Here is a 14,206-nt window from a genome sequence, read left to right as displayed (position 1 = left end):
TCCTCAGCTCAGGTGGCCAGAAAGACTCCCCGAGATCACGAACACAAAGCATGCTGCGATGCTGGACTGAAGCAGAGGTCTGCTCCAGACACTGGGACGCCCCAGGAAATAAGCAGAGTATTACGGCCATGGAAGCCTCTGCTTCCACGAGCCCATGCTAGCTTCCGAAAGAGCTTTCATAGTGCTATTTTCATAAAGAGGCCTAAGGGGGAAGTTTGGCTCCATAGAAGAAAAGATGCTGTCTGGAATGGCCCAGGTTCGATGTGTCCCCGCAGCCTCCGGGTTTGCCTTTCCTAGCAAGGGGCCCTGCTAGCTTCCGAGGACCTTCACAGGTTTCCCCCCCTCCTCCCTCCCTCCCTCATTTGTTCTTCCTTCCTCCCTCCCTTCCGCCACAGCCCTGGATGAACTGTGTTCCCTGGTTCCTGTGGGGAGCTCAGGGTGACTCTACTCAGAGGCAGGATCTTTATGGAAGCAAGTGGGGGTAACGAGGTGAGGGAGCCCCTAACATCACAGGACTGGAGTCCTTCTTCACGAGCAACTTGACAGCTGCTGTTCTCGGAGAAACATGTTCTCCCTCAGGTCCGGGAGTGAACCAAGAGCAGGTAAAGGCCAGGCTTCCCAGAAACCTCCACTGTTTTTACGTGGTCCTTTGTCCTGAGCCATTACTTCCTGCAGGCACTCTAAAGCTGTTTTGGCACCGAAGAGGCCAGGGCTGGGGGCAGAGTATGTGGCGTCATGGGGAGAGGAGTTGTAATGTCACACGCAATATGGCGGCACAGCAGCCTGTGACTTCTAGACCTGCCCTCTGTCTGTCTCCTGTCGGATGGAGACGCAGCAGGCTGCTTCGGCCTTTACCGCACCAGCCAGGGCTGCGCTCTGCCGGCCGATCACAAGCCTCACCAGCACAGGCCAGGCTTTCCCAGCTGCGCCTTTGGATTACACCTCAGACTGGAGAGGAGCGTCTGGCGGACACACACGGAGCACCTCAGTGCTTCCTGAAGTTCTCTGACCATCACAGCCCTGAGCTGCGGCGGGAACGCCTCCGTGTGGCCAGGCCGGCCGCTGGGAGGCCTGGCTCTCAAGTGATCTGGCTGCCATGGATGACGTCAGTTCTGCGCCCCAACATTTTTCTTCTGACAAGGCAGTCCCCCTTCTGAGACATTCGTTACAGAAGCCGAGACCAGGCTAGGTGTGCCCAGGCCTCCCCACACCCCACCCACACGCGCTTGTGTCAAACCTACAGCAGAAACCAGTCTGCATGGGAGCCAGCACTAGAGTCAACCACAGCACGGCCCAGATCTTCCCAGACCGCCGCAGGGAAATGGCACACAACGTCTGCCCCCTGCGCAAACACCCCGGGCTCGGAGGGCAGCTCCCGGACGCCCCAGGACAAACAGCTGCGGAACTGTTCAGAACTTGCAGCCTGCAGCTCATCTCATGGTCCTCTCCCGGGCCGGCTTTCTGTTTCTGACTCCAAGAACTATTGACATACATAAATTCACTGTCTGTTAATTAACACGTCCACATTCATTTGTGTAATCAGCACTAATCTCGTGGGTTAATTAGACTTCATGTGAATTTGATTCAGGAGATTTAATTTGGCCTCTGATCTCTCTTCCACCAAGGGACACTGGCACACGCTTCCTCCCTGCCATGTTTTCACAACATCAAAGACTCCGACGTTCAGACCCCAGCTCCACTGCACCCCCAGATGTGCTCAAAGGCCTTTGTGGGCTCACCCTGGTGACGGGTGCTGTTGTGAGCCATGAACTGCTCGCAAGCCAGATGTGTTCCCTGATTGTACATCGAAGGATCTGTGTGGAGGGGAGGGGCTGCCAAGGCTGAAGAAGTGTTTAGAAATAATGACAAATGGGAGTTCTGCGTGTGTGTTTACCTGTGTGCATGTGCACATACTCCCTGACTTTCAAGCCAGCTTTGCCACTTCATTTTAGAAGACGTGGCCAAGAATTAAACGTTCTAACTGCTTGCTCAAGAAAACACACTGAAAAAAATCAAGCCCTAAAAAGATCACAGTTTTGATATGAGGAAGCCAATACGTGAACTGGATCCGTGTATTGAAATACCACTCATGCACCGATCTGTCTGTCTGTCTAGTTCTATGAATGACGCAACCCTGGAAAGAAAGGCATGAATACATTCACGTGGAATACCCTTGAGTTGGGGTAGTGGTAAACGGTTTTCCTTCTTTTCATATAACAGTGTTTTACAAATACCATAACATGCATAGGTGCTGCCGCTCTAACCAGAAAACAACTATTTTAAGTGAAAACCCCTGGTGTCTGTGGAGGCCCAAGCCATGACGTCTAGACTCTCGGCTAGCCACTCCCCCCTCAGCACGCCACCCAATACTACGTCCCTCCCCTCAGAGACAGTTCTCACCCCTTGTGCAGAACTGGGCATCCGAGACAGCACCTTCAGACAAAGCAGCAAACCCCCAGGGAAGTGAATTCCGGTGACCAATGAGGGCTGACTAAACGGAGCACACACTCACGGGAAACGGTGCCCTGCCTTGTCCTGCCTAGACAGCGGGATGGGGCCCAGTGGATGGATGTCTGGATTTCCAGCCTCCCTTTCGCCGCTCGGCCGGCCGACCCAGGCCAGGCAGGGCCAAGCTGAGCCTCCACGGCGCAGCGTGGCGGGGCGGGTGGGGAGTGGACTCACGCTGGCCAGTGCTTACCTGGCACAGCGGGGCCGTTGGGGAGTGGACTCACGCTGGCCGGTGCTTACCTGGCGCAGCGGGGCCAGTGGGAAGTGGACTCACGCCGGCCGGTGCTTACCTGGCACAGCGGGGCCGGTGGGGAGGGGACTCACGCCGGCTGGTGCTTACCTGTTGCTGGTCCCGGGGCCGAGGCGCTGGCAGGCCACCGAAGTTGTGGTGTGCTTCCCGCCGTTGCCAATCTCCTGCTGCACGGCCCACTGCCGCGGCTCGTGGGGCCGCACGCCCAGGATGTTGATCCCCTTCTTTACCTTGGCTCTGCATGTGGAGACAAGCAAGAGAGAGCCCTGCGTTAGACTCCGCCTCAGCCGAGGGGCCGGGGGCGCCGCCTGGAGCATTCCGGTACCCAGGGGGTGCCGTGCTGGGGGCTGGTGGAAGACGACGCAGGCCCACGGATCACGGAACATTCTGTCTAGTTGTAGAACGTGGCATCACGGAACTTTCCAGTTCAAGGGTAAGGGAAGGGCTTCGCCCCCTCCCCCCATACCAATGGGGGCCCAGGGAAGGGTGAGCAGCATTGCTTGGGATTTCAGTCATCCCAATGCCTCAACTCACCACCAACAACAAAAAATCCAGAAAAACTAGCCCTCAGCGCTCCTTGAGGGAACCCTGCACTTCCACCAAGGATAATGATAATAATACTCTCAGGGTGATATCACACATAATCATGGCTCACTGTGAAAGTCAGAAAATATACTGGCGCGACACTGTAAGTCAGGTATGAGATGTATTCAGAGTCGGGCCTTCACGCGGCCTGCTTCCTCTGGTGTGAGTTCCGTCAGGCCGCACACCCCGCGGAGCCTGAACGAGGAAGTGCAGGGCTCCAGGAGCGCAGGGCGCTCCTTTCTGCCCCCCTCACCCTGGCAGACCTGACGTGATCTCTGTACTACTGCTGCCTTTTCAAAAAGGCATTCAGTTTTGCAAATATACAAGGCTGTACCTTGTGAGAGCAATTGCTTAACACACACACACACACACACACACACACACACACACACACACACACACACACACACACACACACACACACGTTTGCTAACTTGATAGGTAACCAGAGTGCTCTTTGGTCGAGAGCCCTTGGTGCAAAAGAATGTATTAATAATAAACACCAGAAAGGGCAAAAGAGCCCATCCATCAAGCTCCTAATGGCTCCGTAAGTAACTCGGAGCAGGCGCCCGCTGCCTTCGTGGGGGTGCGTGGCCGGGCACGGAGGAACGGGCCAGGAGAGGACGGCTCCCGTGCAGCTGGCCCATGAATATTTGATGTGTCCGGCTGCTAACTTGCCCCTGGAGGAGCCCTGCGTCTCTGCCAGCGCTGCTCTCCTCAGCAAGGCTGGGAAAGTCCTTCTTAATAACCTTTACTTAGGAAGGAGAAGGAAGCGTGCACTTCTGGGCAGGCTAGGGCTCCATCCAGCGATGTTTGTGCCCCAGAAATCCTTCTCCTTGTCACGCTCAGCATTTTGGGGTGCACAGTTGGTTTCTGAGTCTCTCCCACCCCTCCTGGTACTCCGTTCTCCCAGCGTTGTGGGAAGCCAGCAGGGCCTTGTGAGGATGTGCTTTGGGGGCCGCCCACCTGGGTTCAAGTCCTAGCGCTGCCAGCTTCCAGGTCCTTTCTACCCTGCCTGTCCACTCAAGGCTCCGCTGGCCTGCTTTCCCACAGCGTTGCTCCCTCCCGGCTCGGCAGGCATGGGTCCTGCGTCTGACTTCTGCTCTGCCTCTTCCTCTCGCCGGAACCCTCTTCCCTGACCGCTTCCATCTCCCCGACATCGGTCCATCTGATGCCTCATCGCCCGCTCTGCGTGGATCTTCCTTATCGAGGGCCACACAGTGTGGGCTTCCTTGACTTCTCCGTCCCAGAATCCCACTTGACGTTTATCCGCAGTGTCACAATTCCTGTCGCAGCGCTGATGAGAAGCTGCCGACCTGCCCCCCTCCCCCCACGGGAACGGAGACGGCATCAGAGGAAAGCCATCAGCTCAGTGCTGGCCTCCCCCTTCGATTCCGATGTGAAACCTCTCCCCCAGGAAGTGGCGTGTGAAAGCTGGCCCCGCCGCAAGGCAGACATCAGGAGGATGGAGCCCCACGCGTGGAGCCGGCGCCCGTGTAGCACAGGCCCCAGAGAGCCACTTCCGCCTTGGGAGGACTGAGGGAGACGCTGAGGGAGACGCACGTCTATCAGCGGGAGACGCCTCACAACGCAGCCTCGGACGCCGCCCTGCCTCCCCCTCGCGGGGCAGGGAGGGTAAGTCTGCTCCTCAGCGGCCACACTTTCACGTATTCTATCATCGCAGTGCCTGTCCACGCTCTAGCGTCTTGCTGTAGCGTCTCCAAGGCCTAGCTCAGGCCTGGCACACCGCAGAGGCTTAGGAAATATCGATTGGCTGATCTCAGTCAGCATTGACGCGTGGGTGGTTCTCCATTGACTGACTTTAGACGCAGTCCCTGAGGCTCAGAGGTGAAAGCCAAGACCTTGCTGCAGAGAACACACCCTAGGTGGACTTCTGGAAGGTGGAGCCAAAGCCTGCCAACCGGACCGCGAGATCTCCCAGGGGGCTGTCCGGACTTGGAGATCTCTCAGGGGGCTGTCCGGACTTGGAGATCTCTCAGGGGGCTGTCCGGACCTGGAGATCTCCCCAGGGGGCTGTCCAGACCTGGAGGTCTCCCAGGGGGCTATCCGGACCTGGAGATCTCCCAGGGGGCCGTCTGGACCTGGAGGTCTCCCAGGGGGCTGTCCGGACCGCGAGATCTCCCAGGGGGCTGTCCAGACCTGGAGATCTCCCAGGGGGCCGTCCTGACCTGGAGGTCTCCCAGGGGGCCGTCCTGACCTGGAGGTCTCCCAGGGGGCCGTCCTGACCGCGAGGTCTCCCAGGGGGCCGAGGCGCTGTAAAGGCGAAGCAGCCACAGGTGAAGCTCCCACTCCACATTCCAGGGGCCCAGGTGCACCCGTGGGAAACTTTGTTTACATATAAAGTTACATGAACAAATGCATCTAAGTATAAATTTATTTATATATATATAAATATGTATATGTGTGTTTATATTTATATGTATCTCTATAAACAACTAGATGAACCCAAAGGCAAGCAAACAACTACAGAAACTCAACAAGAATTGCAAGGTAAAAAGCTAAATGAATACCAAGAAAAGACAAACAGCTGCACCAGCTCAAAGAGAATCCAGCTAAAGAGTTAAATGAGATCAATGAAGACACATATGAACAGTCAATGAATAAAGAAATCAAGGTATGATGGGAGATCTCAGCAAAGAGACAGAAAGCCTCAGAGAACCCCGACAACAACAGAAACTGAAGGAGCAGAGAGGGAAAATGAAATGGTAAACCTCTCCAGCCAAGTAGACGAGATGGAACGCAGAATTTCAGAACTTAAATATGTAGATGACAAAGTAGGAAGAGCAGAAGAAAATACGAAAAAAATTCTGGAAGAATTTTCCAGAAGGCCAGGATCCCATTAAAAGACAACTCACAAATGATGGGCGCAGATGAGGGAAGAAGGTGATATCTAAGGGTGTGGAAAACACGTTCTTGAAGAAGAAAGGCTTTCAGAATACCTGAAGAACCAGATCAGAAAAAAACTTCAGGGCATATCATAATGAAAGCAGTAAGTACGGAGAACTTGTTACTTTTAATGGAGAACCCATCAGAATAACAGCAGATTTTAAAGGGACACCTGAGAAGCCAGGAAGGCTTAGGATGATGTACTTCAAACACTGAGAAGTTAACAACCACCAACCCAGAAAACATGCTGAGCAGGAGGCAGTCATTCGTAACAGAAAAGGCAAATAAAAATATTCCAATGCAAACAAAACTAAAGCAGTTCACCACCACTAAAAATAGCACCAGGGAAGACGCAGAAAGGATGCAGAAGAGGAAGATCAGCATATAAAAGAAGTGGAGAAAATCTACCCAAACAGATGAGTGGAGACACACAGGACACACAAAAGGATCTGACACCAAGGAGGAAAAAAGGTGTCAGGCACACTACCAGGCCTTCACTTCTATTACTCACTGGAAATGGACTCAAAAGCAACAGAACTCTTAGGACCCCCTGAGTGGGATCAAAAGGCAAAATCTGACCATCTGTTGTCTACAAGAAACACATCTGTTTGACAAACACACATATTTGCTTGGAGTGAGAGATGGGAGAAAAGTCTTGCATGTGAAGGGTGGCCTGGGAGGGAGCCAGTAGGCTTCAAGTCTAAATTAGTCAGAAGAGACAGGCTCAGCCCACGCTCAGGCGGGAACGGAATTCCGTCGAGGAAACGAGATGCTCTTGGAAGGTACTTAGCGCAATCACGAGTGCTCATGAGCATCAATGTTAAGTGACTCTGGGGCGGCGGCCTTGATTTGCTTTGAACCATGCAGCCCTGGAATCTATTATGAACCTCTCGGAGCCCGGGCTTCAGGGTTGCCTACGGCTGCATTCAGCCGCCTTCTTCCCCGTTAGGAAACCCGCACTTTCTTACTGTGCACAGGAAGGAGGCTTGCTCCCATGTGTACCAAGCAGGCGGCTCTGACTCCACCCCACCCCGTCCTTGTCCAGCCCGGAAAGGCCGAGGGTCTCAAAGCATGAGTGGCGGAGGTCGCGTGGGTCCCCGGTACCACGTCCCCTCCCTGCGGGAGGCCGCGTGGGCCGGGGGTGGGCTGCCCTGCCCCGCGTCCGGTGCATGGCCGGCCGGCCGGGAGCGGGAAGGGGCTGGCGGTGTCCAGGCTGCTCCCCGTGGAGGGAGGCGCGCCAGGAAGTTGTTTGTTCATTTAAAGGGAATGTCCTTGCCGTCCCCAGACCGCACTCTGGTGAAAGAAATCTCTCCAGGGCTGCATCTCATTTTACACCTGTCATCTCTCTTGCTTAGCTCTGCCTTCTTGTCCAGGAACAAAATCTCCCGGAGTAATTGGCGATGTCAGGGCGGCTCAGACAGAGCGGGGCTGCTCTCCCTCTTCCCTCCGACCGCGTGAGGAAGCAGAGCCCTGGCCAAGAGACAGCCCACGGCAAATCCCCAGCCCCTGCGGGAGTGTCTGCTCCTCCTCTCTCCCTCGCCTTCTCTCCCTCCCTCCCCCTTTCTCCCTCCCTCTCTCCTTCTCCTCCCCCTCCCTCTCCCTCTCTCCCTCCCTTCCTCTCTCATTCCCTCTCTCCTCTCTCTCCCTCTCCCACCCTCCTCTCTCCCTCTCACTCCTCTCCCCCTCCCCCTTTCTCTCTCTCCCTCCCCTTTTCTCCCTCCCTCTCCTTCTCCCCCTCCCTCTCTCCCTTTCCCTCCCTTCCTCTCTCATTCCCTCTCTCCTCTCTCCCTCTCCCACCCTCCTTCTTTCTCCCTCACTCCTCTCCCCCTCCTCCTTTCTCTCTCCCTCCCCCTTTCTCCCTCCCTCCCTCCCTCTCCTCCCCCTCCCTCTCTCCCTCCCTTCCTCTCTCATTCCCTCTCTCCTCTCTCTCCCTCCCCTCTCCTCCCTCCCTCTCAGGGAGGGAGAGGCAGGAGCGGTGTCTGTGTCTGCTCCTGGCCTCTTACCACCATACCGCACGTCAGCCCCACGGCACGTGTGTCCCACTGGAAGGCCAGACCCCATGATGGGGACCTGGCTGTGCCCTGGCCCTACGTCCTGCTATATCCAAGTTTGTCTTGCTCCATGGACTCAGACCGAGAGCAAAGAAAAGCGCAAATCCTTGGCGCCTGGCATTTAAAGAACGAAGGCAGGAAAGTCCCAAGCTGCATCTGAGCTGCCCCTGAGGTGGTGTGGGGACCCCTGGGTTGGCAGAGTGCAGGGCAGTGCCACTCGGGCTGGCCCTGGGAGCAGGCTGCGTTGCCCGTGCCCGAGGCCCGTCCCGGCCTGAGAGCCCCGGGCGCGCACACACGCGCGTACGCACGCGGCCCCGGCCCGGCCGCCCGCCTGTGAGGGCCGTGCTCCCCAGCAGGGCCCGAAAGGCACTGCCCTCGCTAGCCACTCCAGGTTAGCGTTCCATGTGCTGCTCATGACTAAGCAATACATCCATCTTTCCCCTTCCTCCTCCTCCTCCTCCTTCATTCACCAGCACCGAGGTTTGAACTCAGAGCCTTGAGCTCCCTGAGCTTCCTTGCTCAGCTAGTGTTCTACCACTTGAACCACACTTCGAGTCCTACTTTTGGAGTCTTGCAGAACTGAGTTACTCTAAATCTCAGCCTCCTGAACAGCTCTAGGATTACAGCTCTAGGTGTGAACCACCAGCACCTGGAAATTCGGTCGTGGGGACCTTTCTCCTTCCGATCATGGCCGAGGGAGCGCTGCTCATGTTCCAAGACCACGTGAGTGGGAGACGGCCCCTGCACCTTTCCCCCACATGTAACACGCTGACAAGATCTGCGGACTTGGGGCTGCTGCTCGAGTTGGCAGCCCCAGACAGAAACCCAGAGACTCGCCCGGCTACGGCGTCGTTCGACACGATTTTGCTTTCCTTTCCCCTCCGAGATTTCTGGCTGACACTGCTGGAGCTTTTTCTACGAGACAAGCCACGGAAAGCGAGTGCCTCCGGAGAAATCCCGTCCTCTGGAACCTCATCTGAAAGACGAAGCCTCAGGGAGGTTTTGGACTTATAAAAAGAAGCCGTCCGTGAACACGTTCCCAGGCAAGCGTTTCTGGTCTCGGTTTCTTGTCCCTCTCCATCCTGAAATCTCATTATCACATTCCTCTCATCTGCGGACCAACATGTCTCGAGTCCAATTAGGTCTCCAGGTGAACTCTGTGTAATGGAATTGGAAGCAAATCAGGAGTGGGGGTCACCAGGGCGGGCGGCCTTCACGAAGGCCCTGCTTCCGCACCTGCTCCGCTTCTCTCTGCCAGGCTGTTTCCCACTTCCTAATGCTGGGGAAAAGGCGGAGGGCCAGCCCTTGCCGGCAAGGTCTCAGACTGTGTCTCGGTATTACCCTCACGCGGGCACCATGGCAATCGGCACCGACCACGGCCAGCGTGGGGTGGTCACATCTGGGTCACGTGCTCAGGGTGGGGTCATGGGGCGTGGCCAGGCCCCACCCCACGGCCTAAAACACACATCTTCCCCAGATAACTCCTGGTAGGTCAGCCGTCCAAGCCAGCTCGGCTCGGTGCTGGCCGCTCAGCGCTGCTTCCTGTGCTTGAGGCGGAAGAGCACTGGGGCAGCCGTGAGACCCACGTCTGAGGAGACGCCGGGCTCCGGGCACCGCGTGGGCCGCCTGCAGATGCCATGGGGACGCCGCCCACACGCCTGGAGGCCTGCCTCGCATTCTCACCTGGCTTCCTCCCCTTTCCTGCCTTCCTTCTTCTTACTTCCTTTCTTCCTTTCCCTCCCTTCCTCTCCTTCCCTCCCTCCCTCCCTCCCTCTCTCTCTCTCTCTTCCCCCCCTCCCTTTATGGACTAAATTGTTTTCTCCAATATTTTTTATATCTAACCCTAAACCCCACTGTGGCTGTATTTGAACTTCAGGCCCTAGGGACGTGACAGGATTGAAGGGGGTCCCGAGGGAGTGAGTCTCTCGGTCTCTGCCCCTCTTCTCTCTGTGTCTTGATCTGCCACTCAGACGGGCTGGCTGCACCGGGGTCCTCTACCCCACAGGGAGCCCCCCCCGTCCCCCGAGAAGACCTGAGGTGCCGGGAAAAGAGGAGGCGAGCCAGGAGACACGGGCAGGGAGCCGCCAGCCAGCAGCCATGGAGGGGTCTTCTCAATCTGTCCCCGCTGCTCCCGAGGGTTGGGATCGCACGGGAGGGGGTGAGCGCAAGCCAGCCAGCACGGCCGAGGCGCATGGGGGGTAACGACAGGTCACAGTCGGGGTTGGAGTGAGACAGGTGGGAAACCGGGGCTGGCTCGCACAGCCGCGGGGGTTCGGGAGCGGTGGAAGCCGCCGGGCTTGGGCCTCTGAGTCGGGGCGGGTGACGGCCTGGCTCATGGCTCGGAGGAGGCGATTCCAGGGAAGGACAGCCGCCGCCGGCCGGGGCTGTGAGTTCTGTCGACTGTGCACGGAGCTGAGAGGAAAGGCTGGAACAGCACCGAGCCCTCGGCCAGCCCCACCCTAGACTCACGGAGGACCACCACAAGCAAAGCCCCCCGACCCCGACGGCAAAGCGCACCGGGTCCTCACCAGGACCTTCCGCCTCTGCTCCTTGCTCTCCCCGGAACTCCTCATTCTTCTGAACCAAAGGTGGGAGGATTTTCTGACTCTAAAGGAGCGTATGTCAAGCCCTCCAAAGATGGCCTCCTGCGTAGGTGAGGCATCTCTTGGTGCGGGCGAGCGGCCGCGGCCTTCAGCTCCTCCTCACCGCCTTTCAGTCGTGATTAGTTGAAGGTGGAGAGCCTCTGCGTGAGGGCTCCGGAGCTAATGCTACCATTTTGGCTAGGCGCCATCACTTCTGAAAACCTGAATAATGAGACACACTTTGCCCTTCATATCTCAACAATGCTCAGGGTAATGGAAGAGCTATTATCCCAGCCTCTGATTGACACAGCCTTCTAAAAGGCCCTGTGACTGGTTAAGTGGGACAGAACACAAAGTAGTTGGGAGAACAGAGCAGATGGAAAGTTCTGCGGATGTGTGTTTTCTATTCAGAGTGAGAGAGTGTCCCAGCCCAGACCCAGGGCAGCCACGCTTCTCCTCTCCCCCCCCCCCCACATCGTTGTGGGGTGTGGGGATGGGTGTCACCCATTAGGGCCACTGCAGGCTCTGATGAAGATACATTCTGAAGAGGGAAGAGTCATTCACAGTTATTCTGTCACCTTGGCTAGGTCAAGTCCAAACCACAAGCCCACCAGCCACTGCCGTTCTCCCTTGTGGGAATCGTTCCTGCTCTGAGGCGTGGCGTGGCTCTCAGGGACGCCGCAGTGTGCACCATCGCCAGGCTGGCCAGCCAGTTTCCTGCCTGCCTGGAAAGCACCGTTTGGCCAAGTTAAGAAAGAACTACTACCACCCAGGGACCCCACTGAAGGCCCGATTCACAGTCTTCCCTCCACAGCTGCTCTTCCTCTTTCCATGCAGAGTTGTCTCTGCTCATCCTTGTTTAGCCCGTGCACCTGATCACACCACCCGGAGAACATCTACTGAGCAAACCAACACACGCATCTCCCTGTGGATATCGGGCCTTTGGGAGCCTTTGCCGCCTGCCTTCCTGCATCCTTACCACAGTGCCGGGCACATGGCTGTGCCTTCACATCCCCATCCAGACGTCACCAACCCCAGACCTTACCAACCCCAGACCTCATCGGCTGACCTCACCAACCCCAGACCTCACCAACCCCAGACCTCACCAACCCCAGACCTCACCAACCCCAGACCTCACCAATCCCAGACCTCACCAACCCCAGACCTCACCAACCCCAGACCTCATCGGCTGCACCCCAGGTCCCTTGGGAACATCTCCTTTTGCTTTTATCACCTGCTATAAAGTTTAACACAGCCTGTTCCGCCCATACGTAGCAGCTTGGGGCCTCGTAAAAGTCTACACAGATTCCCAGATTCATTCTTCTCATTTCATCTCAGGGTGTTTGGGTCATCTGATTTTTCTCCCCAAGATTTAGCAAGAAGCTCCACACTGAAACAAAGGCTTAAGTGGATCTCTGCCTTTCAGAGATCTCTGCTACAAGAACGCTCTCCTCTTGGTGTCCAAGAGGAAAGCAGGTTAAACAAAAAGAAAAACAAAGAGGAGAGCAGGCATCTGAGAGCCTTGATTCAGGATACATGGCTTCTTCCATGCACTGAATTTAGGGGTAACATTACACGTGACACTTAACTAGGGGAGATGATGGATTGGAATTATTGGCTGCCATTTTGAGTCACAAGGAGACCAGGTAGAGGGAGAAAAAGAGAGAAAGGTAATGGAGGTGTGATAAATGCATTCCAAAGACAAGTCTACTTTTAAGCACCTGAATTGTTAACCAGACTGTTCATGGGGGTCCCCGACTGAGCACTCCAGTGCTAGGAGATGTCAAAGATGGTGTCACATTAGTGTCTGTGCAACGTCACAAATGGCAGCAGAGCTATCTGTGCCGGAGGGAACAGGTTTTCATTACAGGAATCACAAAACTGTAGGGGAGAATTTAGGCAGTGGAGCAAGAGAAGGAAAGGGGGAGGGAGATCCGTGTCACACACTGACTGACTTCCTTCACGGAGCACGCTGCTGGTGCTGATCAGAGTTACAGGCTGGTCCTCCCTTCATTTCATGGCCAGTGCCCCACTGTGTGGCTGTACCTCATGCTGTTTGTCCATTTGTCTGTCCACAGACATGTGGGTTGTTTTCATTTTTCAGGTATTATGGATAATGTGACTGTCAAGACATTCATGTGCAGTTTTGGTTTGTGGATATAGATTTTTCAGTTCTCTCAAATGACACTTTACTTCTTGAGGCCATGCCAAATCATTTCCCAGAGTGCCGTGCACCTTCCTTCTCTCTGTCAATGGGGAAGTGTTCCATCCTCGGGCATCCTGGCTGACATTTTTTTTTTTTTTTTTGGTCTTTGGATTGTAATCATCTTAATGACTATGAAGTGGTCTCTCACTGCGCCTTTGATTTCCCTTTCCTCAGGGACTAGTTATGTTGAAAACATTTCCACATGCTTACCGGCCACTTGTGTATCTTCTTAGGAGAAAAGTCTGCTAATATCTTGTTTGCTTTTAAAATGGAGCTCTTCATCTTTTATCATTTCGTTAAAGTAATCACTAAGATATTCTTGGCATGAGATGCTGACTAGATAATGCCTTGTAGATATTTCCCCCAGTCTGTAGATTGAATCTTACTTTGTTTATAGGGCTCTTGGAAACACCAATGCTTTTAATTAGACCAAGACTGATGAATCTGCTTTCCTTGTGTTGCTTGCAATCCGAGGGCTTTAACTGAGAGGCTACTGCCCGATCCAGGGTCAAAGCACGTTTGCTTCCAAGCGCTTTTGATTTATCTCCTCCACCTTCACAGCATGTTAATGTCTATCAACAGTATGAAGTATTGGGATCCACGTTGTTATTTTGTCTGAGAGGAACCAGCCCCAAATTATTGGTTGAAAAGACTATTGTGTCTGCTTTGAATTTTTTTTTGCACCTACTTTCATTGAAAATCAATTGACCATGAATTGAGCAGTATACTTCTGAAATTCTAATTCCATTCCATTGATCTCTAGATATCTATCTATCTATCTATCTATCTATCTATCTAGAAATATATATGTGGTTTTCTCTATATATGTAACTATATATCTGTATTTACTTTTATTTATTTATTTTTTAACATTTAACAAAATACTTATTTTTTTATTGTGAAAATACCATATAGAGGGGTTACAAATACATGAGCAAGGTAATGAGTACATTTCTAACAAGCATTGTTGCCTCCTTCTTTGTTTCCCCTTCCCATCCCTTCCCATCTCCCTCCTCCCCGCCCCCCCCCCAAGTTGTAAAGTTCGTTTTTCGACATAAGGACTTGTACATCTCATTGTTGCAATGGGTCCACCTGTATCCCTATTTAAATGATTTGT

At 54.5% G+C, this 14,206-nt stretch overlaps 1 protein-coding gene across 1 annotated transcript in view; it reads right to left on the bottom strand.

Annotated features, from left to right (window-relative positions):
• Positions 1–14,206, bottom strand: part of LOC138828720 (transmembrane protein 132C-like) — a 101,770-nt gene that overhangs the window by 40,652 nt on the left and 46,912 nt on the right. Inside the window, exon 5 of the mRNA XM_070024790.1 lies at positions 2,849–2,995. Coding sequence (XP_069880891.1) covers positions 2,849–2,995 — 147 coding nt within the window. The remainder of the gene's footprint in view (positions 1–2,848; positions 2,996–14,206) is intronic.

The sequence above is a fragment of the Dipodomys merriami genome, unplaced genomic scaffold (assembly GCF_024711535.1).
Source record: "Dipodomys merriami isolate MVZ:Mamm:240054 unplaced genomic scaffold, mDipMer1.0.p SCAF_163, whole genome shotgun sequence".
Classification (NCBI taxonomy): Eukaryota; Metazoa; Chordata; class Mammalia; order Rodentia; family Heteromyidae; genus Dipodomys; species Dipodomys merriami.
The sequence above is the reverse complement of the archived record's forward strand: the minus strand, read 5'-3'. Positions and strand labels throughout refer to the sequence as shown.